Raw genomic sequence first — 24,425 nt, 5'->3', positions numbered from 1 at the left:
TATATAACATTAGAATAAACCCAAATAAACAGAAAGTCAGTGGTCAGTGAGTGTCTACCTGTAATTAACTCTATGTTTATTTGGGTTTATTCTAATGTTATGTAAATTCAGTGGTCAGTAAGGGTCTACAGGTACTCTGGGAATACGATGTGCTTTAATGTGACGGTGCTTTAATCCCACTAAAAAGAAGCCCCTTTCTTCTTTCCTCTTTCAGGCCAGATGATAAGACCATGTTTTCCCCCAAGCGGTCAGCGATGGCCGAGAAGAAAGATGGACGGCCGATAGAAGAGTCTGAGATCTTAATCATGAAAGCACCTCAGAAAAGTGGCGACCCCTCGCTCTTCCTCTCCCTCTGCCGGACCTTCGGCCCTTACTTCCTCATCAGCTCCGTCTACAAGATCATTCACGACGTTCTGATGTTCGTAGGACCGGAAATTCTCAGGTACTGTTTTCAGCCTCAAACTCCGCCTCTTTTATGCTTCACTAAAGGAGGGCTGGTACTTCTAGAACTCCGAACATGGAGAGAGATTTAGACCAGTTACAGAGAACCTGTACCCAACAGCAATCAGCGTAGACCATCAGCGTAGGCAGGCAGCTTTCTACACTGTGTCCAAAAGTATGTGGACACCTGCTCCTCCAGCTCCTGATACTGAAGGGGGGGGGGGGGGTGTTTGTCCCCCTTTGCTGCAGTAACTGCCTCTGCTCTTCAGGAAAAGCTTTACCCCAGATGTTGGAACATTTTTGTGAGGAGGATTTGATTGCATTCAGCCCTTCATCAGACTGTCAGTGAGGTCAGGTTTTGATGTTTGATTTTTTTTTTTTTTTTTTTTTTAACCACTCAGAAGTATTGTGTGGAGAGAAACCCATAGCTATAGGCTCATGTGATCACCGCTGCTCCAGGCGTCCCTTTCTATTGGTCCGTGCCTTTCTAAGGAGGTTATACAGCTGTGTGTGTTTGAACTTCCCTCCAGCTCCTTTTTAAGGAAAAAACATTTTTATTGGTCCATTCATCAAGAAATTGCCATATTCTTATTATGGAGAAAAGTGAAAACCAACAGTAATGGAGATGCATAATATGTAATAATATAATATATAATAAATAATGCAAAAATAAGTTCTTATTAAATATTGAATTTAAATGAGGAACTCTGGACATGTGCGTTAGGTCTACTGAGGAGAGTGTGTTGTTAGTCCAGCGCTCTGTAGAAGTTTGTTTTCCTTCATGCTGTGCTCGCCGTGACGAGGTCTCGGGCTCTCGGCGTGTAGTTTTCCCTTCCTGAACAGCAGCTGTGCTCTTCTGAGCAGGGTTTGCTTTAGCGTGCTGGAGATTATCAAATTACAAACGGGTCCAGAAGCCGAGTCCTCCCAGCTGAACCGTAGTCTGTTCACGGGCTGCGGTGTGTCTGTAATTACCTCGTTACCGTGCTTTTAATGGGCCCAGAAGCAGCAAAACCACATTCCAACGTTCATGGGCAGGAGCGGCTCTCCTTTCCCTTACCGCACTACCTCATGTTTCCAGTAGCCGGTTATGCTTCTGTGCTTATATGCTTTTGGTCTTTGAGGCAGTGTGGGATGCTTAACAGATCAAATTCCGGCTTTATCCTACTTCTGGCATTAGTCCTGTTAAACAGTGCACATGCCACAGCCACCTTCATTTGGTAAATAATCTCCAATTTAGAGATTACTGAACACCGCAGTAAGCATTGTGCTAATCGGTGTACATAAGCTTCCATTACCTACTACCTCTACCTGCGTCAGAGCAGCTGCCACCTACCAGCCCGACCAGCACGCTCCCCACCCACCACCACCCATACCAGACCAGCTGCACATCCACCTTCCACTGTTACCTGTCTAATGACCATGTTAAACCTTAATGGACTCTTAACTATCTGCCACTATTAATATCACCACTATTAACTATCTGCACCATGATTATTATATTATGATTATGATCAGAGCAGTTCAACAATACAGATGGTTTAGTAACTTTAATCAATAATTAATAAATAGTTCTGATCAGAGGAGGACGGGTCGGGTCCCCCCTTGTGAGTCTTGGTTCCTCCCAAGGTTTCTTCCTCCAGCTCTGAGGGAGGTTCTCCTTGCCACTGTTGTCGTTGGTTTGCTCACTGGGGGTCTTTGATCCTTCGTGTCTTCTTATGTTATTTCTTTTTTTCTGTCTTTTACTAATTACTGTATACTCATAAAGCTGCTTTGTGATGACAACAGTTGTGAAAAGCTCTACAAATAAATTTGACTTGACTTCACTTGACCATGACATCATGTGACGACCAAAGAAGCAACCTTCAAAAACGGCACAAGGGTGACCACGCTTCCAGGGTTGGGCAGTTACTGTAATGCCATATATCACAATATATGATGATATGTCAAAATTACAATGTCACATATATATATATATATATATATATATATATATATGTATGTATGTATGTAACCCGGCAGAACCGGTCTCTCATCTCCCTATTCTGTTCCTCCCAACAACAGTCGCTCAACTTCACTCTCCCAGACCCAATTTTTTATGGTCAGCACTTGAGTCTGAGCTCAGCAGTTAAGCAGCAGCAGCAGCAGCAGCTCTGGCCTGTCTGAGACTCAGTAGAGCTGTAGCTGGCCTAGCTGAGCCAAGGCTAGCTCAGCGAGTGGCTACAGATCCAAAAAAAAGCAGCAGTCGCTTGAGTCGTTCTCGGCTGGACGTTTGTAAGTGGGTTCTGTGGAGATCAGGCGGTTACCCTGCTATGTAAGCTCGTGCTGACCAGCCTCTCCCTCTGGATTCAGAGCAGGTGTGATGGTCAGATTGACGTTTTAACATTTATTGAACGATTGATTTACAAGTGTGCTCCTCTCCATAACTTTAGCCCATAACTTTATTTGCATCAACCCGTTTTGTTGTCTGCAGGCTGTTGATCCAGTTTGTGAACGACTCCAGCGCCCCCTCCTGGCACGGCTACTTTTACACCGCACTGCTGTTTGTGTGCACCTGCGTTCAGACGCTCATCCTGCAGAAGTACTTCCACGTGTGCTTTGTGACGGGAATGAGGCTGCGCACGGCCATCGTGGGAGCAGTCTACAGGAAGGTGAGATGGTTAGCTATCCATACACAAACCTACAAGGGCACGAGAGAGTTGGCTGGTGTGCAAAGATCAACTGTATTGCCAAAAGTATTGGGACACAATGATTGAGTTCAGGTGTCTGATTCAGTCCCATTCAGCCACAGGTGTATAAATCCAGCCTCTAGTCCTGCAGTCTGTCTTTCCTCCACACATCAGTGAAAGAACGGGAGGTTCTGAAGAGCTCACTGAACTCCAGCGTGGTTCTGTATGTAATAGGAGACACCGCTGCACCAACAACAAGAAGTCAGCTGGTGAAATTTCCTCCCTCCTAGATCTTCCTCCATCAGCTGTGAGTGGTGTTATTATTGAACAGTGGAAGAGTTTAGGAGGAACAGCTCACAGAGAGCAGCTCAGTGTCCACCGAGTGTCTGTCAGACCACGTAAAGTTACAGAGCGGGGTCAGGGCCGAGTGCTGAGCTCAGAGCAGAGTGCAGAAAAGCCTCCAACTGACTCCATAACTGCAGCAGAGCTCCAGACCTGCTGCTGCTGGTAGAGCTTAGAGCAAAGGGGGACCAGCTCCACATTAATAATGCCTAAGATAAGATAGTCCTTTATTAGTCCCGCAGTGGGGACTAGAATGAGATTCTATGGGTTTAGAATGAGATGTCATATATATATATATATATATATATATATATATATATATATATATATATATATACAGTGAGTCCAAGAAGTATTTGATCCCTTGCTGATTTTCTTTGTTTGCCCACTAATAAAGACACTATCCTTCTGCACTTTTAATGGTAGATATATTCTAACATGGAGAGACAGAATATCAAGACAAAAATCCAGAATATAATTTTAAAGAATATATTTTAATTAATTTGTATTTCAATGAGGAAAATAAGTATTTGATCCCTCTTGCCAAACACACTCAATACTTAGTGGCAAAGCCTTTGTTTGCAAGCACAGCGGTGAGACGTTTGTTGTAGTTAACCACAAGTTTAGCACACACACCAGGGGGAATTTTGGCCCACTCTTCTTTGCAGATCCTCTCTAAATCATGAAGGTTGGTGGGCTGTCGCTTGGCAACTCTGACCTTCAGCTCCCTCCATAGATTTTCGATCGGATTGAGGTCTGGCGACTGGCTGGGCCACTCCATGACCTTAATGTGATTTTTCTTGAGCCAATCCTTTGTTGCCTTTGCTGTATGTTTAGGGTCGTTATCATGTTGGAAGACCCAACCACGGCCCATTTTCAGATCCCTGGCAGAGGGGAGGAGGTTGTCCCTCAGGATTGTGCGGTACATGGCTCCATCCATCTTCCCAGTGATGCGGTGAAGTAGCCCTGTACCCTTGGCAGAGAAACACCCCCAAAACATTATGCTTCCACCTCCATGCTTGACGGTGGGCACAGTGTTCTTGGGGTCATAGGCAGCATTTTTCTTCCTCCACACATGGCGGGTGGAGTTGAGGCCAAAAAGTTCAATTTTGGTCTCGTCTGACCACAAAACCTTCTCCCAATAACTTGGTTCATCTTTCAAATGATCATTGGCATACTTGAGGCGCGCCTCCACATGTGCTCTCTTCAGCAGGGGTACCTTTCGGGCACTGCAGGATGTGAATCCATTGTTGCGCAAAGTGTTGCCAATTGTTTCCTTGCAAACTGTGGTCCCAGCTGCCTTCAGGTCATTTGCTAACTCCTGCCGAGTGGTTGCAGGACGATTTCTGACTGTTCTCAGCATCATTGCCACCCCACGAGGCGAAATCTTCTTTGGAGCACCGGGCCGAGGTCTGTTGATTGTCATGTTATACTCTTTAAACTTTCTGATAATTGCACCAATAGTTGTTACTTTCACATCCAACACCTTACTAATCTTTTTGTAGCCCATTCCAGCTTTGTGAAGGTCAACAATTCTGACTCTGAGGTCCTGTGACAGCTCTTTGGTTTTACCCATGTTGGAGACTTGAAATCTGTGTGATCTGTCTGATTCTGTGGACAGGTGTTTTTCACACAAGTGATTAGTGAGAACAGGTGGCTTCAGGTCAGGTAACAAGTTGATTGGGAGTGTCTAACTGGTCTGTAAAAGCCAGAACTGCTAATGAATACTAAGGGATCAAATACTTATTTCACTCCATGAAATACAAATCAATTAATATATATTCCTTAGATTTATTTTCTGGATTTTCTTTTTAATATTCTGTCTCTCCATGTAAGAATACATCTACCATTAAAAGTATAGAATGATCATGTCTTTATTAGTGGGCCAACGAAGAAAATCAGCAAGGGATCAAATACTTCTTGGACTCACTGTATATATATATATATATATATATATATATATATATATATATATATATATATATATATATATATATATATATATATATATATGTATAGGGGTAATGTTCCTGTAGGGGTAATGATGTGATAGGTGTCCCAATACTTTTGTCCATATAGTGTACACTCAACAAGCGCACTATTAGGAACAGTATACTGATTCTGGGTAGGGCCTACCATCAGCCTATGTTTCTCAACACCCTGCCCTGCACATTTGTGTGGATTCCCTGCTTTAACACCCCCCCCCCCCGCAACACTGAAAGGGCTGGTTAAGGGGTTCAGGTGTGGATCAGGTGTGCTGGGAGCTGGGAAAACACTAGAATGTGCAGGGCAGGGTGCCCCCAGGACCACGGTTGAGGAACACCCCTTTGGAATTCAGGTGTTTAACTGATTAAGGTTGTCTCTAAAACAGCAGATGTGATCTTTACCTGCCGTCATCCCTTATCTGCTTCAGGCTCTGGTGATCACAAATGCGGCCCGTCGCACCTCCACAGTTGGGGAGATTGTGAATCTGATGTCGGTGGATGCTCAGCGCTTCATGGACCTCATCACCTACATCAACATGATCTGGTCGGCTCCGCTCCAGGTCTTCCTGGCCCTCTACTTCCTGTGGCAGGTGGGAGCCTGTTCACGAGCCCTGCCTTTGGTTAGGTTTCAAAAACAAAACCAAGTGTTCAGAGCCAACGAGGAACCTGGTGTTTTAAAATTGAGTCGTTTTATGAAACTGGTGTCATTTCCACATTGTTTTTTTTTCATCCAGAGAAGTAAAAAAAATGTACAACATGAAGGATATGTTCATCCTCCAAAAAAACCCCCACATATGTTCCCACCACAGTCATCCCATTCTTACTCATACTCTTTACTTGAGCATGAGAGCCATATTCACAATAAAAACAATAAAAAGTTTCATTCTGGAGTGCTCACTTATGTGCTTAAGTTCCTAAACTAGCCCACATGCCAATCAATGTAAAATAGTGGGATTTTAACACTATTATATAATGCAAAAACAATAGTGTTCCCTCTGCATTTCCTGGGATATAGTGGTAGGGTTTAGCTGGACAGACCCGTCTAACAATTAAACAATGTAGAAGAATGGCAGAACTTGCCCCAAAGGCTCAAAGATCACTTCTCTTTGTAATGGGGTGGCAACTCACAGAAATCATTATATGCTTACCAAAAATAAGGTTTTTATTTGTATATGAGCATGCATATAATCCTGAAAATACTAAAATTGGATTAAATAAAAATAAAATAAAATTACATTTATTACAAATTACATTTTTTATTAAAAAAAAAAATAATAATAATAAAATTATATATATATATAGATTATATATTATTCAGTGAGCGTGTCTACATATATAGGTTATATGAAATTATTTATTTAAATACATATTTTAAAAAATATATATATTATATATATATTTTTTTTTTATTAAATTACATTACATTAAATGACAATGTTATTTTATTTAATCCAATTTTTTTTTCAGGATTATATGCATGTTAGTTATATATATTTAAATAAATATAAAACAAATAAATCTATTGTAGATGCAAATGACATGTTTGTCAACACAGGCATGATTAAGAATAGTTTGTTTATACTCTTTAAGGAATGGGATTTTCTCTTATATTAACAAGAACACTTGGATTTGTAGCTTAAGCTCTAAAAAAAACACCCTTCAGTGAAACTCGTCCCATGTTGCAGATGTGAAATGCACCCTTTTCATAGTCTGACATGGAAACGCTTGATTGTCAGGTGTGAAATAAAGTGGACTTCACTGTTCCACTGTTCCTCTGTGTCTGTGTTAAGGTGTTAAGGCAGCTGCGTCTGTGCTGTGCATTGGCAGAGCCGCTGATCTCATGCTGAGGTTTGTCTTCATTACTGAGTGTGGGACTGCATGGGTGTTTCTCTTTTGTGCTGTGTGCAGAATCTAGGTCCATCTGTGCTGGCTGGAGTTGCCGTGATGGTGCTGATGGTTCCAGTGAATGCAGTTATAGCCATGAAAACCAAAACCTACCAGGTAAGATTGCTTCACCTACATCGTCGTCCACTTTGCTGAATTGGGCTTTGCCTTCTTTGTCAGGTTTTGCCAGTCTGTGCAGCATCACAGGCAACGCTGCTGTCCAGTGATGACCATGTAGCTGCTCTGTAATTCTGGATGAATGGACCAATAGAAAACGTGCCCTAAATGACCTGGAATAAACTCTTAATTTACAACCATTTTAATTTGAGGTTAAGAGCATTTTTGCCTTTTCCTGTAAAGTCACAGTTTTTCATGTTTTTCATTGGACAGCGATGAAATGTGTATTGGGAGGCTAGGTGAAATGCTTGGCATTGTGGAAGCTGAGAGTTGCTGTGGGTGTTTAATGTCTATCACTGTCCTTTGAAATCATGGAGGTCTTCATGGCCCATGACTTCATGCTTCATGCAAGGTCAGGGTGTTTTTAAGAAGAGAGAGGTCCTTCACTCTTTTATACTCCAGTATAAGTCCAGTTTCTGTGGTCTTTAGTACATCTGGAAATAAAAGCAATGTATAAAACTAACATCATTTAGGCTTTTTCTTTTTTAGTCATGTCTCAGCAATGAAATAACTGAATTTTTGGGAGGGGGGGGACATGCCGGAAGCCCCTTGTCTCTAATCTTAACATCCAGTAGATTCTATCCCTACCTCGGTCACATGTCTACAACAGGTCTACTCACCTTCGCCTCTCCGACACCTCCCTCTGAACTCTGTCTATATCATTCCTGCCTCTGCATATCAAGGGGGTCTGGCTTCCTACCAAGCCGCAAAGATCTACCCCTCTTTCACAGCCTTTTCCCAAATCACCATGAGCTGAAGGCATGGTCCATGAGAGAAATATTTTATTTATTTTATTTTTTATTTATTTATTATTTATTATTTTGTATACCCATTCAGACATTGTTGTGGGCACCTTTTCTTAGGCATTTCCTGGTTATTGCTTTTATTATTATTATTATTATTATTATTATTATTATTATTATTTAACTACCTGTTCATACTCCATTCTGATGGGTTTGATATTAATATTGGCCCCGTTATTATTTTGACTGAAATTAGTGATCGTTCTTGGAACACTTCTGGAACCCCTCTGGAACATCTGTGATGAGCATACGGTCAGATGTTTGTGGTCTACTAAAGAACTCCTCATTTGGCATCCATCAGCTCTGCAAACTCATTTGGCAACAACAGTTACTTTAAAAACACCTACTGTACAGCTTGGTAGTCCTCTCTCTTACACGTTGTCCAAATATTTATGGACACCCCTTCAAATGAATGCATTCAGCTACTTTAAGTTCATCCATGCCTAATGCCAGGCGTGGGCTAGAGGAGTATAAAGCCCCCCAGCATTGAGAAGCTGTGGAGCAGTGGAAGAACTGTGTTCTCTGGAATGATGGTGGTGGAGCTCCATCCAGTACTTTTGGATGGGTGGTGATCATCCAACATCTTGGCCTCACTAATGCTCCTGTCACTGAATGCAATCAAATCCTCACAGCAATGCTCCTCCTCAAATCTAGTAGAAAGTCTTCTTCTCTGGACTGTAGAGACAGGTACTCCAATCCTTGATTTCAGAAGAAGCAATGAATTTGCAGGTGTCCCAATACTTTAGTCAGTATAGTGTAACTCTACAGTTGTTTCTGCTGAGTGACTGACTGCTGATGTGTCTGTCCTCAGGTCGCTCAGATGAAGAGTAAAGACAACAGGATCAAGCTGATGAACGAGGTTCTGAATGGCATTAAGGTGCTGAAGCTGTACGCGTGGGAACTGGCTTTCAGAGATAAAGTGTCTGCCATCAGGGAGAGCGAACTGCGGGTGCTGAAGAAGGCTGCTTACCTGGGTGCCGTCTCCACCTTCACCTGGGTCTGCGCTCCATTCCTGGTGAGAGAGCTTTTAGGCGGTACTTTAGGGATTATCACAATTGACGTGGATGGGGGGGAGAGTGCCACGAAATGGGGACAGTGCCGTGTAGGGGGAGGAGTGCCGTGTAGGGGGAGGAGTGCCGTGTAGGGGGAGGAGTGCCGTGTAGGGGGAGGAGTGCCGGAATGGGGTGTGCCGTGTAGGGGGAAGAGTGCCGTGTAGGGGGAAGAGTGCCGGAACGGGGTGTGCCGTGTAGGGGGAGGAGTGCCGGAATGGGGTGTGCCGTGTAGGGGGAAGAGTGCCGTGTAGGGGGAAGAGTGCCGGAACGGGGTGTGCCGTGTAGGGGGAGGAGTGCCGGAATGGGGTGTGCCTTGTAGGGGGAAGAGTGCCGTGTAGGGGGAAGAGTGCCGGAACGGGGTGTGCCGTGTAGGGGGAGGAGTGCCATGTAGGGGGAGGAGTGCCGGAATGGGGTGTGCCTTGTAGGGGGAAGAGTGCCGGAATGGGGACAGTGCCGTGTAGGGGGAGGAGTGCCGTGTAGGGGGAGGAGTGCCGGAATGGGGTGTGCCGTGTAGGGGGAAGAGTGCCGTGTAGGGGGAAGAGTGCCGTGTAGCGGGAAGAGTGCCGGAACGGGGTGTGCCGTGTAGGGGGAGGAGTGCCGGAATGGGGTGTGCCTTGTAGGGGGAAGAGTGCCGGAATGGGGAGAAGTGCCTTGTAGGGGGAAGAGTGCCGGAATGGGGTGTGCCTTGTAGGGGGAAGAGTGCCGGAATGGGGAGAAGTGCCGTGTAGGGGGAAGAGTGCCGGAATGGGGTGTGCCGTTGGGGGGGAGCAGTGCCGGAATGGGGAGAAGTGCTGTGTAGGGGGAGAGTGCTCTTGACTGTCAGTGTTATTGACTGACTGTCATCTCCTACTGTTCCTCCACTAGGTGGCGCTCTCCACATTCGCTGTGTATGTGCTGGTGGATGAGCGCAATGTCCTGGACGCTCAGAAAGCCTTCGTCTCTCTGGCTCTCTTCAACATCCTGCGCTTCCCACTCAACATGCTGCCCATGGTTATCAGCAGCATGGTGCAGGTCAGTTTCGGTGAAGGCCAGTGAACTACACCACACGCTGCGCTCACCTGTCCTTCTGAACCACTCCACACGCTGCGCTCACCTGTCCTTCTGAACCACTCCACACGCTGCGCTCACCTGTCCTTCTGAACCACTCCACACGCTGCGCTCACCTGCCCTTCTGAACCACTCCACACGCTGCGCTCACCTGCCCTTCTGAACCACTCCACACGCTGCGCTCACCTGTCCTTCTGAACCACTCCACACGCTGCGCTCACCTGTCCTTCTGAACCACTCCACACGCTGCACATCAGCAGCAGGAGCCTGAGAGAGAGCACAACTGGCCTTGCTCTCTCTCTCTCTAGATGGCTCTCTTTCCACACATCACTTCAGTGTGAAGCTGACCAGCACTGGCAGAGAATCTATCAGAGAATAGATTTACTTCTCCTGATTAATAAAAAATATAATAATACATATATTAAAAAAATAACTAAATAAAATAGTGCTTTTTGGGTCCCGGGTGGTCCATTGGACTAAGGCGGTGTCACTTTGATCAGAGGAATCGTAAGATCACTGGTTCGAATCCCGACCGCACTGCTAGCCATCAGCAGCCGGGGCCTCGAGAGAGTGCAACTGCAATGCGCTCTTTAGGGTGGGTAGATGGTGCCGATGCTGATGCTGGCGCTGGTGCTGGCACTATCCCCCACATCACTGTAGTGAGCCGCTGGCCATCACTGCTGGCTGCTAGCCGGTGTGTCAGAGCCCTAACTCACCCTAACAAGTGTCTGTGCTTGTTTATTAGTTTGTTTTAATTTTATAAACATATAAAGCATTATAAGACTCTGAGAATACGCTGATCCCTGTTGACCTAATGTTCTGTATGAACTGCTGTGTAAAGGCTGCTGCTAACTGATGTTGATCTTCTTCCCCTGTCAGATCAAATCTGCACCCCTGTTTGTAGTAAAGTGTTACAGTAATTACAGCAGTGTCTCTCTCTCTCTCTCCTGTCCTCTTTCGGCTGTCCCTGCAGGCCAGCGTATCCATGAAACGTCTGCGAGTGTTTCTGTCTCATGAGGAGCTGGATGAGAACAGTGTTGATCGCAGAGCCATTACGGGCTGTAAGTCTCACACGTCACATCACCACTGTTATTTTAGGACTCGAGTGTCTCCTGGGATTTAATATCCTGTGTTTTAAAAGAGTAGGTTTCAGAAGTATTCTCATTCATTCCTCAGGTAAAAGTTAGTGGAGATACTAGGTTTTAAAAGACTTTTATAGAAGCTGAAGTATCAACTGTAATGGAAGGAAAACAAAGGCTGAAAGCTTAGGCCGCGCCACAGGGGTCTATAGTGCACCCCCCCCCCCCCCCAAAAAAAAACCCATTTCTCTAAAAGTCATAATGAGGAGAATGATCTATTAAAATGTTGATGTTAAAAATGTTGGGCTGCACTAGGCTCCTGTTTCAGCTGCAGATCTGCCCATTGAAAATGAAGCATTTCAGTAATATCAGCTCTATTAAAGGAGCGTCTCTGTGCTCTACTGAGCATCAACATGAGCTTCATGGAGGAAAATATGAGGAGTCGTTGTCTAGAAGTTCTGTAAAGCTGCAGAAAGTCAGACTTCAGAGGCGTGTGATCAATAAGCTTTATTGGAGTGTAAATGTGGGGCTCAGTCGGGACGTTTCACTGCAGCTCTCTTGAGTCTCTGCCACGGACACAGTCTTCATACTAGACTACAGACGTCTGCTGTGAGCTGCTGGAGAGTGACGGGACGTGTGCAGGTGTGATGGATCTCTTATAAACCAATAGGGAGTCAGAATGGAGTCTGTTTATACTTCTCATCCAATCACGATCAGACTCACAGGATTTATCTGGAGAGGGTTTTTTATTGATGACGAGCCGGAATGAAAACTAAGGGAAATGAAATAGGAGGAACGAGGCTGATTTTAAAATGTAAGGAGGAGAAAGTTCAGATAATTGGGTGAAAATGGAAGAAGTAGAAGTAAAGAATAATTACTCCAGTAAAGTTTAGATAACCTACATTTCTACTTTACACCGATCAGCCATAACATTAATACCACCTCCTTGTTTTTGCACTCATTGTCCATTCTATCAGCTCCACTTCCCATACAGCAGCACTGTGTGGGTCTAGAAGTCCAGACTGTGTCCATCTGTCTCTCTGCAGACTCTGTTTTCAGTCTCCCCTCACCCTGTTTGTTCTTCAGTGCTCAGGACCCCACCGGACTGACCACCACAGAGCAGTAGTATTTGGGTGGTGGTCCGTCACTCTCAGCACTGCAGGGACACTGCCTGACTCACATGATGGTTGTGTGTTAGTGTGTGTGTGTGTGTTGTGCTGAACCACAGATGGACCTCTTCATCTCAGAAACAAAGCCACCTTTGTCCCCTGGTCCCTTTACAAGGAGATCAAGTGCTGCAGAACACAAGTGCAGTTCCTCAAAGGCCTGAGGGTGGACACTGGAACTGTGGGCGTCTGCACTGGGGGTGGTTTGATGTCCAGTAGTGACACGAGTTCTGTTCTTTGTGTCTTTCTTAAGCTCCAGACAGCATCAGGATTGTGGACAGCGCCTTCAGCTGGTCTAAAGAGGACCCCCCGGCTTTGAAGAGGTAACTGCTTCCCACATCTGTGGGTTAAAGTGATCGTTTGAGCAAAAATTGGCTTTCCACATTTCGCATTGTCCAAATATAGCGGACCAGCCAGGACTATGGACTACTTTTTTTTTTTTTTTTTTTTTCCACTGCAGGGCCAAATGGTTACAAAGGTCACGCTGTAATGTAACGTACTGTACTTTACATTTACATTTATGACATTTAGCTAACGCCCTTATCCAGAGCGACTTACAAGATTACTTGTATTACAGAGGAGGGTCAGTGTGGTGTTAGGAGTCTGGCCCAAGGACTCTATTGGTGTTGCACAGCATAGTCACCCAGACGGGGAATTGAACCCCAGTCTCCCACGTGGTGTGGTAGCTCACTGGCAGGTAGTGGTGTTATCTGTTGCGCCACACCAACCACTCTGCGCCATTACGGACCCAATAGACCGGACACGGGTCATTTGCTGTGCTGCTAAATCAGCACACTGGCCTAGTGTCACTCTTTAGTCTTATGCTACAGCTACGAGACTAATGTAGCTACATAACAGGAGCCGTAATTCATCTATTAGCAGTGTGTGATCTGCATGCATCAGTCACACTCAGTGTAGTGCCAAGTTCTGTTGGAATCTACTTAACCTAGTCTGTTTGAAGCTAACTCAAAGGGTTTTGACGTGACTGCATGTGTGTGTGACCCCTTCGGCATGCAGTTTGCACCGTGCTAACATATCGCTATAGCCGTGAACCTGGCATAAAAGACCGTATACAGTCACACAGTCATGAACGAGTCCAGCGTCCTGTTTCTGCAGTTCATTTTGCTAATGGTGCAAGTATGTGTCATTGTACAGTGAAATGTGCCCTCAACATTTAACCCATCTGTGGTAGTGAACACACACACACACACACACACACACACACTAGTGAACTAGGTGCAGTGAGTACACACACACTCAGAGTGGTGGGAGAGCAGAGAGGGTAAAGGGCCTTGCTCAAAGGCCCAACAGTGGCAGCTTGCTGAGCCCGGGAGTTGAACCCACAACCCGGTCATCAATAGCCCAGAGCTCTAACCGCTGAGCCACCACTGCCCCACGCAGATACTAGCTTCCACAAAGCGAGCTGGACTGCGCTAAAGCCCCGGGAGCGATGCTGGACGAGACCTGTAGCCGACTCGCGTATGCTAAACTTTATTATGCCATGTCATTAAGCCCTCCCACCTAACTGTTCAGTGGTCCAGACTTCTTGCCGGACCGTGTCCGTGTGGAAAAGCCACTTGAACGGTTGTCCTTCGTGCTTCGGGCCCTGCAGTGGAAGCACAAAACGGCCATGGCTGCTTCTTTAACTTTACACTGGAGCTGCAAGGCTAATGCAGCTAACAAGCAGTGGAAGCTTATGGACACCAATTAGGATGATGATGATGATGATGATGATTACTGCTTGTGGAGGTGTTCCATTGTGGTTGCTGATGCTGTTTGCCTTACTGGGGTCTATAAACATGGACTTCAGTACGGTCACGATATGGTCATTCCTGAGCTAATATACGCTCCTAGATGCTGCTAGTCCACGTTCTAGATAACAGTGGGTCATACAGCGTCTTAAACCGTATAACCAAGTCTTTTATAGATCACTGAACAACACGAGCACACGATTTGAGTTTAGGAATGCAGTTAGCGCCATGCTAATTGATGTGCATAGGCTTCTAGTGCTTGTTAGCTACATTAGCCTGGTAGCTTCAGTGTCAAACTGAAAAGGCTAACTTTAGATAACGAGCATGTCTCCGCTGATGTGCGGTACTGTTGGGTGTAAAGGGGGAGAAACTGTCCAGTATTTTTACTTAAAATTAAACGATCTGTATATTATATAACTATAAAATAATAACCAGCAAGAGGGTGTATAAACGGAGCACATTTGAAGCTCAAGCAGCTAGATAACACACTAAAGAAAGGCCTGTAGGACGTCACTGTAGGACGAGGGGATTAAGAGTTATGTGCTTGAAGAAGTCCTGAATTGAAGCTGTTGATGTTGACGTGTGAACATTGCGGTTATGTAGTGAAAATCATCTCCGCCTGCTGAAACGGGACTCTCTGGATTTGGTTGGCAAGTACCTGTGCATGCTAAAAAAAATAAAATAAAAATAAATAAACAAATAAAAACCTAGAGAAGATCACCACCAGCTGGATGAAGGTGTATTCTGGCTAATTTGAGAAACAAATGAAATCAATAAAGCAATAATTGAAATATTTCAAATGAAATTTCTTCTCTATAATCCAGTGATGTTCAGTACTAGCCTTGACCCGCTGCCCTTCAGAACTCCTGAGTCCTGGTTCATAGACACAGTCCAGGTGTGGTGGAGAGTGACAATCCGCTACACCTTCTTGGGACAGGGTAGCTTTAAGGCTGGGACTGAATGTAGCTGCTGTGATCCAGATGTTAATCGTGCACGCATCCATTATCAATGAAACGTTGATGGTACTAAAAATGATAAAATTGTTTAAAATGAATTTTTTATGAAGTGTTTTTTAAGTGTTTTAAGTATTTTGTCCCTCAAATTTATTTAATTTGCACAAACTGAAATACGCCTGTGTGTGTGTGTGTGTGTGTGTATGTATGTATATGTGTATATATATATATATATATATATATATATATATATATATATATATATATATATATATATATAACATGAAATATGAAGATGACTGAGCACTGTCGCTGTGTGTGAAGCCCAGTTTGCAGAGTGTACCATGTTCCTCTGGTTCCTCTGTGTTCCTCTGCTGTTGCTCTTAGCCTTCTCTCCTCTCCTGCTCCTCCTGTCTCTCTCGTTCTCTTCCGCCTCCCTCTCTCTCTCCCTCTCTTTCCCTCTCTCTCCCTCTCTCTCCCTCTGAAGGATTAATGTGTGTATCCCTGAGGGAGCGCTGGTTGCTGTGGTAGGTCATGTTGGTTCAGGGAAGTCGTCCCTGCTGTCAGCCCTGCTGGGGGAAATGCACAAACAGGAGGGAGCCGTGTCCATCAAGGTACCCTTCACCACTCATGTCGTCATGTCCACTGTAATTTTACTGTTGACCCAGTGTTTCAAAAAAGTAAAAAATAAATAAATTTGATACTGGAAGTAAATAGTATGGACTAATGAGCCAAAACATTATGAACACCTGCCTACTGTGCTGTTTTCAGCCAAAACAGCACCATCAGAGTTTCAGAAACGTACAGAGTCACACACAGTAAAACCAGCAGTAAAATAACGGTTATAAGAAATAAACTGTATTGATTAGAAATTGAATAAATATCTAGGAATAAATAAGTCCAGTGCAGGAATGAGGGTGTGGTCAGTTGCTGTGTAAAAGGTGCAGAGGTGCAGATGTCCAGTGCTGTGCAGTGAGCAGGAGAATAGTGAGTTATGCACATGTACGTAGTCCTAGCTGTTGTCCTGGTTATATAGTATATGGACGAAAGTATTGGGACACCTACTCATTCACTGTTTCTTCTAAAATCAAGGGAATTAAAACGAGCTGATCCTGCTTTTGTTGAAGTAACTGTCTCTACTGTCCAGAGAACAAGGCTGCAAGTTGTTGTTAGTGAGGTCAGGATGTTGGATGATGTTCACCACCCCACCTCATCATCCCCAACCCATCCCAAAAGTACTGGATGAAGCTCCACCAACACAATCATGAGGCTTTATACCTCTCTAGCCCATGCCTGGCATAAGGCAGCATGGTGCATAATAGCTTCATCATGTTTATCTGCTCTTGCAGGGAGTCCTATTGGCAGTACTTTTCTACAGAGATTAGACAAGCGGTGTGTGTGCAGCAATGGGTGCAACTTGTGTCCACAAACCTTTGGGGTTGATTAGATCTGGTACCAAGGTGTTCCAGTAGATCCTGTAACTGCTTGGTGTTGGGAGGTGGATGTTTATTTGTGTGTGTGGTGTCGTGTTCCAGGGTTCTGTGGCGTACGTGCCCCAGCAGGCCTGGATCCAGAACGCCACTTTGCGGGAGAACATTGTGTTCGGGCGGGAGAAGAAGGAGAGCTGGTATCAGAGAGTGCTGGAGGCGTGTGCCCTCCTACCAGACCTGGAGATCCTGCCTGGTGGAGACGCCACAGAGATCGGAGAGAAGGTGAGCTTAGGACGTTAGACGTATTGTTTTACTAGTTACGCGAACAGACGCTGTGTTAATCGTTCATACTAGACACTGAATCATTCATACTAGACACTGAATCGTTCATACTAGACACTGAATTGTTCACAGTGTACACTGAATCGTTCACGGTGTGCACTGAATCGTTCACGGTGTGCACTGAATCGTTCACGGTGTGCACTGAATCGTTCACAGTGTGCACTGAATCGTTCATACTGGACACTGAATCGTTTACAGTGTACACTGAATCATTCATACTATCCACTGTATCCACTGAATTGTTCATACTATCCACTGAATTGTTCATACTATCCACTGAATCGTTTATACTATCCACTGAATCGTTTATACTATCCACTGAATCGTTCATACTATCCACTGAATCCTTCTTAGTGGATACTAAATCCTTTATAGTGAACACTGAATCGTTTATTCTAGACAGTGAATCGTTCATAGTGGAGACTGAATCGTTCATAGTGGACGCTGAATCGTTTATAGGTTACTAGATCACTGTAGGTACTAAATAATTCCTAATGGATCCGGTTTAATTCATAGTAGTTTCTGGAACATTGATAATAGGCATTAGTAGTTCATTGGTTGGTTGTTTGTGTGTGTGTCTGTGTGTGTGCTGTGCTGTGCTGTGCAGGGTGTGAATCTGTCCGGTGGTCAGAAGCAGAGGGTGAGTTTAGCCCGAGCTGTTTACTGCGACTGCTCAGTCTACCTGCTGGACGACCCGCTGTCTGCAGTGGACGCCCACGTGGGGAAGCACATATTTGAGAAGGTCATCGGGCCGCAGGGTGTTCTGCAGGGACGGGTCAGTCTTCACTGTCCATCACTGGGACAAATCTCTAATTTGCATATTTTTTCTGATCAATATATAATATTTCCATAATTAATGAATTAAAGTGTAAGAAAATCCTGAATGTGTGTTAAAGCTTTGGATGTATCTGTCCCTTGTTTTATGTTTTATTTTTATTACATTTTTTCATTAATTTGTTTTTGTATTTTGTGGTTTTGAGTTTGAGAAGTAATTAAATTATAAAAAAATAATAAAAAAACAAATCTGTTATTATTATGAGTATAAAATGATAACCTGCATGTGCCTGATCCCTTGTAAGCTAAACGAACCTTAATAGATGTGCAGATCCCTCCTGTTTATTTTACATAAATACAATAATTATGATTCCCTCTGGTGTGTTTAGTTCGGTGTGTCTGTGCATTAAGGTATTGACCCCTTGCTGTTTTCTCAGACGCGTGTTCTGGTGACCCATGGGCTGAGTTTCCTGCCCCAGGCTGACCTGATCCTGGTGATGGTGGACGGAGAGATCACAGAGACGGGCTCGTACACCGAGCTGCTCAGTCGCCAGGGAGCCTTCGCCGACTTCCTGCGTACCTACGCCAACGCCGAGCAGGACGGAGATTCTAAAGGGATGACGGGTAAGCCAGTCCTGAACCCACCTGGATCTGCTGTTCAGAGAAGTCGAGCGTTTATTACTAGAGGTTCTAAATGCAGGAGTCCAGCACCACCTCGACACTCACAGATCAGCTCCATGTATCTAAGCATCTGCCTGTGCCCATCTGATGTCACGAGGCCTGTGGTGACGTGCAGTTCTGCAGCTGGAGTTTATACATGCGTTTGTCCAAAGCTTGGAGGCATGATGGAGTTCCCCCTGATTTGGGCCGGTCCCGGTAAAGATGTTCTCCGTGTATCGGACAGTGTACGGACTCACCTCAGGGCTGTGCAGGGAATCGTTTCAGCACTGCCATCACAGCGTGCATGTGCACAATAGGCACATGCAGGGCCACGAATTAAATTATACATATCATTCTGCAACTCGCACTGACCTAAAAGAGGCAGATCTACCTGATATCATTTGGTTTTCTCTGGTTTCGATACACAGATTTATGTATTATTAATTTCACTGTTGGTCGATTCCTTTCTGGAGAAATCTGGTGAAAATTCCTGTTTTTTTTTTTTTTGTTTTTTTTTAATATCGCAAATTATTTTGCAAAACAACAAAAAGTGTCAGATTTTCCGTTTCTGGTCTTGTGCAGCCCTACCTCCCTACACACAGAGTGGACTCGGATAGGGGCAGACATGTTACTCGAGGCTTATATATGGTGGTTATTTGTGTATGTATGTATTTATTTGTAATTACACATTAAAATCTCTGCATTTAACAATATGCAGATTTCCTAAACTCATACAAACTATTACAGATGAGCAGGTCATTACCACCAGTTTTGTTTATCAGTTTTCTCTTGGGACAGTATCTGCTCCAGAAAAGGCTGTTGTGACCAGCCTACCCTGACAGGACGTTCTCAGAGCAGGGTCATGACCTCCAGTTTCAGCCTCCCTCAGACTTTCATCCACTGTCTTTTCATCTCACCTTTGAACCTTAGTGTGTGTTTTTTATTTTTTTTTTTGGTTTAGGGGAGGGTTTTTAGGGGGGGGTTGGGGAGGGTTTATTACGGGAGGGTTTTTTGGGGGGGGGGTTAGGGGAGGGTTTTTAAAGGAGTGTTTTTTTAGGGGAGGGTGTTTTAGGGGAGGGTTATTTAATGGAAGTTTTTTTTAATGGAGATTTTTAAGGAGAGGGTTTAGGGGAGGGTTTTTTAGGGGGATTTTTTTAGGGGAGGGTGTTTTAGGGGAGGGTGTTTTAGGGGAGAGTTTTAGGGAGTGTTTTTTAGGGGGATTTTTTTAGGGGAGGGTTATTTAATGGAGGGTTATTTAATGGAGATTTTTAAGGAGAGGGTGTTTAGGGGAGGGTGTTTTTAATGGAGGGTGTTTTAGGGGAGAGTTTAGGGGAGAGTTTTAGGGAGGGTTTAAGGGGAGTTTTTTTCCTGTCCTTGTTTTCCTTCCTCTGTCCTCAGTCCGGCTCGGAGCCCTTGCTCTCCTGTGACCTAACTCTTTCAGTGCCATGTCTGCCTGTATGACTGTCTGTCTTCATTTCCTCATGTGTTCCTTCTTTCTGTCCTCTGTGTTCTCCTGTGTGCTGTTCAGAGGAGGGAGGAGAGCAGGAGCAGGAGAGTGGGCTGTCTGAAGGTTGGAGGGTCTTAATGTTCATCTGGACATAAAGACACAATAGGGTTGCACGGTCGCATGCTCTGATGTTTTTGCACAAAGCTTGAGGCGTGTTACTCACTCAGGCCCAGTCCAGTGGGTCTCGTCCCACACTGTTGTCTGTGACTACCACAGACCACCCCAGACCACCCCAGACCCGTCTTTCCACTGTCCTCTGTAGGAAGGTGTAGATACGGTCATCTGGGTTATGCTTTAGGTGTGCAGAACACCTTTGAAGGGCCCATATCGTCAGTGTCCTGTTTTGAGTTCATTGTGGCTGGAGATCCCTGCTCCCTCATTAGTGTTGCCTCTGTAGGGACGGAGTGGTTAGTGTGTTAAGTAGTGGTAAAAACGCTTGAATTGGGACACTTCATCATTACAATGCATCAGCACTGGTCACATAAGCACACACATGTGTGGCTGAGCTGTATTTAAACCCCCCACACACCCACACACTGATTTCTAAGTTGCTGAGCAACCTAAACCTACTGTTAACCAACTACACAGGTAAATATCTGAAACTCATGGCATCCAGTGGCTTGGAACTAGAGCTGCTTCAGTAACAAGAGACTCTCAATGCATTCTGGTCCGCATTCAGCTGAAGAAGTGAGCTATGTGCATTGTGGGAGGTTGTAGTGCCCTCAAAATCATGCCCTGTGTCCTGATTTGGATGCTCGGAGAAACGTGGCCACCGTACTCCATTTGGGTCACGCCCCCCTGCTGCATCAGTGCAGCGCTAACGGTGTTCTCCACCGGGCAGTGAGCTGATTGATGTGATCAAGTGCTTGACTGATGCTTTGGATGATGTGGATGAAGTGAAGTTTCTTAAAGCAGTAGTGGTGAAAATGAGGATGATGATGATGATGATGCTTTTTTTTTTTATGGTTGCTAGTGTAGCATTAGTGGCTTGTAGGGATGTGGTATGACCAGCATGATGAATGCAGAACTTTGTTGGAAGTTGTTTTTTGGAGCTGTGCGACTGATTGACTCTCTTGATGGATCTCTGGTGCAGATGGAGTTCCACAGAAAACGCTGGAGAACGGAGGCCCTGCGGCGCTGCTCAGGTGAGTCTGAATCAAGATCCACACCCAGATCTCTCTGTGACCGGATTTATAAGCAGTGGTCAGTACAGAGGACCCTAGAGGAAGTCTCTAAACCCAGCGCGGGGATACACAGTGAGAATTGTGGGCTGGGCGATATGGTAAAAATACTATATCACGATATTTAAAGACACGATATTTATCACGATACATGTAATAAACTAAAAACATCAGTATCAGATTCTTATAAACTACTGTTCAGATCCTCTCCTGTACTGCTGCTCTTCATCTAATGAACCCAGTCTAATTACACTGTTAGTGATGAACCCTGCAGCTGATCAGTGTTTATTAAGCACTGACAGTCTCCTCCATATGATTAGACAAGCTTATTGATAACAAAATTTATCACAATGCGATAAAATATCATCATATTGCCCAGCTCTAATCTGAACTGTAATGCAGTCGGATACATTACTGAAATAATTCTGTGATTCATTTTGTTAGAAATCTGAAATTTGGAATTTGGAATTGAACAAAATAGAATTTTGTAAGAGAAAAATACAACTAAAAATAAATAATTTGCAGAAGACAAATCTGAAACTGAATTTTGAACAGAAATTAACATGTTTTGTAAAAGTCAATTCCAAAACTAAATTCTAAACTTTAATTAATGTCTGATTTGTAAAAATAAATCCGAAACTGAATTTTGTAAAAGAGTGAACTGAAATTAAACTGAAATTCTGAATTTCTCTGAATTCTGATTTGAAATCTAAAATGTAAATTTGTACAGTAGAAATCTGAAACTGAATTCCACATTTGAGGACATACAGCTGAGAATTTCTGTTCGTTTTAATTTTCAGATTTGCTTATTAAAATAACATGCTGTAACCTCAAAGCAAAAGCTGTGAAATACAGAGTCTGTCTCCTCCAGAAGCCCTGAAAACCACAGATGAGCATAATTAAAGGACTTCTGCTCTCTGTGATAACCTGCTGGTTTTATAAGTGATCACTACAACATAACTGAATATTATTATTATTAATATTATTATTATTATTATCATAATTTATTTATAAAATATTATTTGTTTATATAGATAGATAGATTATTTTATACTACTGTTCAGATCCTCTCCTGTGCTAAATAGTGATTTCTATGCAACTGCTGCTCTTCATCTAATTAACCCAGTCTACTTACACTGTTAGTAATGAAACATGCAGCTGATCAGTGTTTATTAAGCACTAACATATATATAATAAATAATAATAAATATTTATATTATTATAGGTTTGTATTAATCCATCACTCCAACACACACCCATTAAGTACTGTAGAACCACACTGCTGTGTTCATCTCCTGCCTACCATTCAATCAGTGATTTGATAATAGTGTGTGTGTGTGTGTGTGTGTGTGTGTGTGTGTGTGTGTGTGTGTGTTGTGTGTGTGTGTGTAGACAGAGCCAGAGCTCCTTAAACACATCTGGAACTGCTAAGCCGCTGCAGAAAGCTGAGAGTAACGACACCACAGCCAAGAAGCCCAAATCTCCCGACGCTGCCAAACTGACCGAGGCTGACAAAGCCAACACTGGCAAGGTACGAGTCCATCAGTATCCACTCCACTGGCCAGCACTGTCTCGACTGTCCCGGTCACTTCATCATTTTCTTTATTTATGTACTTATTGACCTGCAGCACATGAGACCAGAGTCTGTCCCTAATTGACCAGGAGACATGAGCTGGAGGAGCCTCTTTACACGATCTTACAAGATCTGCACTTTACATTAGAGATGCACCGAGCGGTCGTGGACCGGGTTTCAGTGTGACCGGTCATAACTAGTGACCGTCCGATCAGTCTCTCATAGGGAGGTCCCGGTCCGATCCGAAACAGCTGGGCCTGCTGGAAAAAGCTGTGTGCTGCTGCACGGAGCTCAATAAACGGTACAATCAGGCAGGTTCATGTAAACTTCAGCAAAAAAATCAGCAACTTCACAAACCTGAGGAAATCTGTCCCACCGGTCAGCCCTGTCTTCACTCTGCTCCGGACGAACTGTGCTGTTGGTCACCTCGTTAAAGATGACACATGATGGGCGGAGTTTTTCAGTTTAATCTAGATTTGCTCATTTCTTTATTTATTAGTATTTATTAAAGATTAAGCGAAGATGTATGCTGTTGTTTATAACTGTCATATGTCAAAATAAATAAGTAATAAATAAATAAATAAAGTAATAAAGTAATCTTCTTACTCTTTTGATTCGTACCTCTACTTATATCCATGTACTTTCAGTGTATATACTTTGAATCTTATATATATATATATATATATATATATATATATATGAGCGAGAGAGAGAGTTACGTATTTCTATTTTTAGCTTCAGATTTTTTGACACTTTTATCTGAGTTGAGGTTTGCTTTTAAACGTGTGTGTGTGTGTGTGTGTGTTATAGGTGAAATTGGCCGTGTTTTGGGAGTACATGAAGGCCATTGGAGTGTTTCTGTCCTTCATCAGCATCTTCCTCTTCCTCGCTCATCACGTGTCGTCCCTGGGTTCGAACTACTGGCTCAGCTTGTGGACGGACGACCCGGTCATCAATGGCACTCAGCCGTCCAGAAAGATGCGACTGGGGGTTTATGGAGCCCTGGGCCTCTCACAAGGTCCTGCTTAACGTGGTTTGATAGAAGCTGGGCTGTGACTTAGACTTAGACTCCACCCACAGCTCGCGCACCCACAGCTCACGCTTTCCTGGTTACCATGGTCACCAACTGCTATTTAGCTTGTTTTTGCTAAGCTAAGACATCATTAATGGACAGAGAGGACTGACTGACTGACTGACTGACTGCCAAAATGTTTAAAGTACAGCTCAGACTCTCAGATGCGGGCCCATTATGAGCGCGGAGAAAATCTGTGGGTAATTTAGCCTGACCTTTTCTCAGAGGAGGACAGGGGATAGACACAGGCATGGTTGATGTAGCTAGGGATGAACTCACAGAGGAGCCCCCACTCCGAGAACAAGAGCATTACCTCAGGACCCCATGGAAAGTTAATCCAGTCTGACCGTCTGCAGTCTGAGGGCATTTCTCTATTTATGTACTTATTTATTTAATTATTTATTTAGCTTCTTTTCTTCCTAAATTCGCCTTCAAAGGCCCTTGCGGGTCTCGGCTCTCTCTATAATAAGACAGCATGTGACCTTCAGCAAACGTGTTTAGCAGAGTCTCAGCTTCACTAAAGCAGTGGAACGTCTGAGT

At 44.1% G+C, this 24,425-nt stretch overlaps 1 protein-coding gene across 1 annotated transcript in view; it reads left to right on the top strand.

The window, feature by feature from the left end:
• abcc1 (ATP binding cassette subfamily C member 1 (ABCC1 blood group)) overlaps nt 1-24,425 on the top strand; it is a 45,126-nt gene that overhangs the window by 11,927 nt on the left and 8,774 nt on the right. The window contains exons 8-22 of the mRNA XM_072693770.1: nt 215-442; nt 2,912-3,089; nt 5,863-6,024; nt 7,343-7,435; nt 9,110-9,313; nt 10,215-10,361; nt 11,371-11,458; nt 12,896-12,965; nt 15,834-15,960; nt 16,882-17,058; nt 17,726-17,893; nt 18,330-18,516; nt 21,153-21,204; nt 22,633-22,771; nt 23,624-23,831. Coding sequence (XP_072549871.1) covers nt 215-442; nt 2,912-3,089; nt 5,863-6,024; nt 7,343-7,435; nt 9,110-9,313; nt 10,215-10,361; nt 11,371-11,458; nt 12,896-12,965; nt 15,834-15,960; nt 16,882-17,058; nt 17,726-17,893; nt 18,330-18,516; nt 21,153-21,204; nt 22,633-22,771; nt 23,624-23,831 — 2,228 coding nt within the window. The remainder of the gene's footprint in view (nt 1-214; nt 443-2,911; nt 3,090-5,862; nt 6,025-7,342; nt 7,436-9,109; nt 9,314-10,214; nt 10,362-11,370; nt 11,459-12,895; nt 12,966-15,833; nt 15,961-16,881; nt 17,059-17,725; nt 17,894-18,329; nt 18,517-21,152; nt 21,205-22,632; nt 22,772-23,623; nt 23,832-24,425) is intronic.

Source organism: Salminus brasiliensis, chromosome 12, assembly GCF_030463535.1.
Source record: "Salminus brasiliensis chromosome 12, fSalBra1.hap2, whole genome shotgun sequence".
In the NCBI taxonomy this organism is placed as follows: domain Eukaryota; kingdom Metazoa; phylum Chordata; class Actinopteri; order Characiformes; family Bryconidae; genus Salminus; species Salminus brasiliensis.
The sequence above is the reverse complement of the archived record's forward strand: the minus strand, read 5'-3'. Positions and strand labels throughout refer to the sequence as shown.